General features: G+C 41.5%; 1 protein-coding gene across 1 annotated transcript; it reads right to left on the minus strand.

The window, feature by feature from the left end:
- Nucleotides 1–810: 810 nt before the first annotated feature.
- On the minus strand, nucleotides 811–1868 carry LOC126079849 (olfactory receptor 4C15-like). Its single transcript, XM_049891214.1, has one exon. It carries the CDS (start codon nucleotides 1738–1740, stop codon nucleotides 811–813), a length of 930 nt encoding a protein of 309 aa, XP_049747171.1. The 5' UTR covers nucleotides 1741–1868.
- Nucleotides 1869–3352: the final 1484 nt, after the last annotated feature.

The following is a 3352-nucleotide window of genomic DNA, read 5'->3' on the forward strand; positions in this document are numbered from 1 at the left end:
GGACATAAGGTGATCATGAGCCCAAGAGACAGAAAGGGCCACATGAACCAGCAACTGCATCATCCTGAGACCAGAAGAACTAGATGGTGCCCAGCTACAACTGATGACTGCCCTGACAGGGAACAGAACAGAAAAACTCTGAGAGAGCAGGAGAGCAGTGGGATGCAGACCCCACATTCTCATAAAAAATCCAGACTTAATGGTCTGACTGAGACTAGAAGGACACTGGTGATCATGGCCCCAGACCTGTTGGCCCAGGACATGAACCATTCTTGAAGCCAACTCTTCAGATATGGATTGGACTGGACAATGGGTTGGAGAGGGATGCTGGTGAGGAGTGAGCTTCTTGGATCAGGTGGACCCTTGAGACTATGTTGGCATCTCCTTCCTGGAGGGGAGATGAGAGGGTGGAGGGGGTTAGAAGCTGGCGAAATGGACACGAAAAGAGAGAGTGGAGGAAGAGCGTGGGCTGCCTCATTAGGGGGAGAGTAATTGGGAGTGTGTAGCAAGGTGTGTATGGGTTTTTGTGTGAGAGACTGACTTGATTTCTAAACTTTCACTGAAATCACAATAAAAATTATTAAAAAAAAGAACTGCAAAAAAAAAATTGGCTCTCCTTAGCTGCCAACTCTGAGATGATGAGTAATCTGAGAATGCAAAGAGCATTTCCAGACCTCCACGTCAGTGTTTTTGTGTTGCATTACATTTCCTTCTGTCTTACAAGGTCCATTCCCTACAAAGTTCTTGTCTGAGCCCATTTTGATTTCTTTCTTCTGCAAGCTTTAAGTTGTTATGTTTAGTGTTTTATTTTTAATTAAAAACCACCACCAGTTTGGTCCACAACTTCCTCATGGCATTTTTCACTTCCTTATTCCTGAAAGTGTAAATCACAGGATTGAGCAGGGGAGTTACAATGGTGTAAAATATGGCCACCATCTTATTGAAGGAAAAAGCAGATGAAGGTCGGGCATATAGAAATATGCATGGGACAAAGAATAAAACCACAACAGAAATGTGAGATCCACAGGTGGCAAGAGCTTTCCTCCAGCCTTCAGAGCTATGTGTACTTAGTGAGAACAAGATGACACAATAGGAGATAAGCAAAAAGGAAAAGTTTATGATGCAGATAAACCCACTATTGGCAACCACCAAAAGGCCAAGTATGTGAGTGTCAGTGCAGGCAAGCTCCAGTAATGGGTACAAATCACATAGGAAGTGATTGATGACATTGGGGCCACAGAAAGGCAGCTGGAAAGTAAAGAGAATTTGTATCACAGAATGCAAGAAGCCTCCTGTCCAGGCTACCCCCATCAGGATACCACAGAGCCTCCAGTTCATGAGAGAGAGGTAGCGCAATGGCTTGTGAATGGCCACATAGTGGTCACAGGCCATGGCAGTGAGAATTATCATTTCAGCACCAGCAAATAAACGTTCAGCAAAGAGCTGGGTCATGCAGCCCTCAGAGGAGATGGTTTTCCTCTCATGGAGTGAGTCTACAATCATCTTTGGGGCGAATGCAGAGGAATAGCACACATCCAGGAAGGCCAGAAAGGCCAGAAAGACGTACATGGGGAAGCCCAGGAGTGCTGGGCTGCTGATAATGGTCACCACAATCAGCAAATTGCCCCCAACAGTTGCAATGTAGGAGAACAAAAATATAACAAATCCTGTTTTTTGAACATTTGGATTCTGTGAAAGCCCCAAGAGGACAAACTCAGTTACAAAGCTTTGATTTTGCATGTCAGAGGAAAAGGTGAAAGCTACCACAGTGACCTTGAAGAATCTGAAATTATGAGAAAGAGATATTTGTCTCAGAATAGTATATGGTATTAACTAGTCATCAACAGGTTGGTGCATCCATAAGCAAAGTTATTTTAAGTGCTTGTATTTTTGTTGAGAATATGAAATTAGAAATTTCTTGAAGGTAGTAGTGAGACATCAGGCAGAACTGAGGTTAAATACTTTAAAAAAGAGCTTCAGTATGAGGGAAGGGAAACACTCATATGTGGTAGGGATGACAATTTTTTTTTTTTTTTAATCTAGGTGCTGACTCTGATTAGTCCATATTGGCTACCAAAAATAACTTTTTGAGAAGGAGTCTGAAACACATCGAGGCTCTGAAGAAAGGAGGACCGTAATGTCTTACTCTTGCCCGTTACTGGCATGGCAAGGGAACAAGCATGACTTGCACGGGAAATGCATCTCTCATCTGAAGATTGCCTTATCTACAAATAGAAGAAGAGACAACTTGCAGTTTAAAAGTCACTTGGAAATCATACATATTCTCTCAAATATTTCCTTATAAGTCTGAGCTGAACTGGACATTTATGATGAATTAATTAATTCCTTGTAAAAAATAAAGGCCTGTGGAAAAGTGCCTAGCTGTATGCTTAGCAAGTAATAAGTTAAGTGCTGGATTGCTCTTTTAATTCATCGTTTTAAAATGAAAACATAAACTGATAAAAATAATAATACCTACTTCAAAATGTTGTGCTGATGACTAATTAAGGCAATGGAAGGAAAGCAATTTGAGTGCCTAGTGTCTAGGATACAGTCCATGTTAAGTCTTATTATCCATGTGTTACTGGTAACAAACTCATGGTTTGAGATGTTATGTTCAAAAGAATAACAAAGGTAGATCTGGATTTTCTGGCTCCAAAGCCCTAGTCGGTTCCCCTGAATTACTATGTAAAGCCAAAAAACCAAAACCAAAACCAAAACCAGACCCAGTGCTGTGGAGTCGATTCCGACTCATAGCGACCCTATAGGACAGAGTAGAACTGCCCCATAGAGTTTCCAAGGAGCACCTGGCAGATTCAAACTGCCGACCCTTTCGTTAGCAGCTGCAGCACTTAACCACTACGCCACCGGGGTTTCCTTAAAATGGAAAGGGTTGAGAATATTTCTCTTTTAGGGAGAACTTCAGAGCAAGGATGGCCTTTCTACAGTCTCTACTCACCTCTGAAGGTTAAAATCTTCTGATTCCTTTGTTCATGCATAAATGAGTCACCTAAGGGCAAAAAAACTGCAAATGATCTATAATCAGAGGTTTTTTTAATGGCCCTACCATATACATATACATGCTCATCATAAAACCAAAAAAAAAAAAAAATCTGCTGTGGAGCCAATTCTGACTGAGAGCAACCCTCTAGGACAGAGTAGAGCTGCCCCATGAGATTTCCAAAGAGTGGCTGGTGAATTCAAAATGCTGACCTTTAGGTTATTAACTGAGCTCTTAACCATACACATAATGTACATATATAAATTGACAGCAACTATGAGTCAACCAGACAATTACATCAACTCCTGTCTTCATTTTCCATAGGTAAACACAGCTTTGAAGGATGACTGT

This window comes from Elephas maximus, chromosome 7 (assembly GCF_024166365.1).
Source record: "Elephas maximus indicus isolate mEleMax1 chromosome 7, mEleMax1 primary haplotype, whole genome shotgun sequence".
NCBI classification, from domain to species: domain Eukaryota; kingdom Metazoa; phylum Chordata; class Mammalia; order Proboscidea; family Elephantidae; genus Elephas; species Elephas maximus.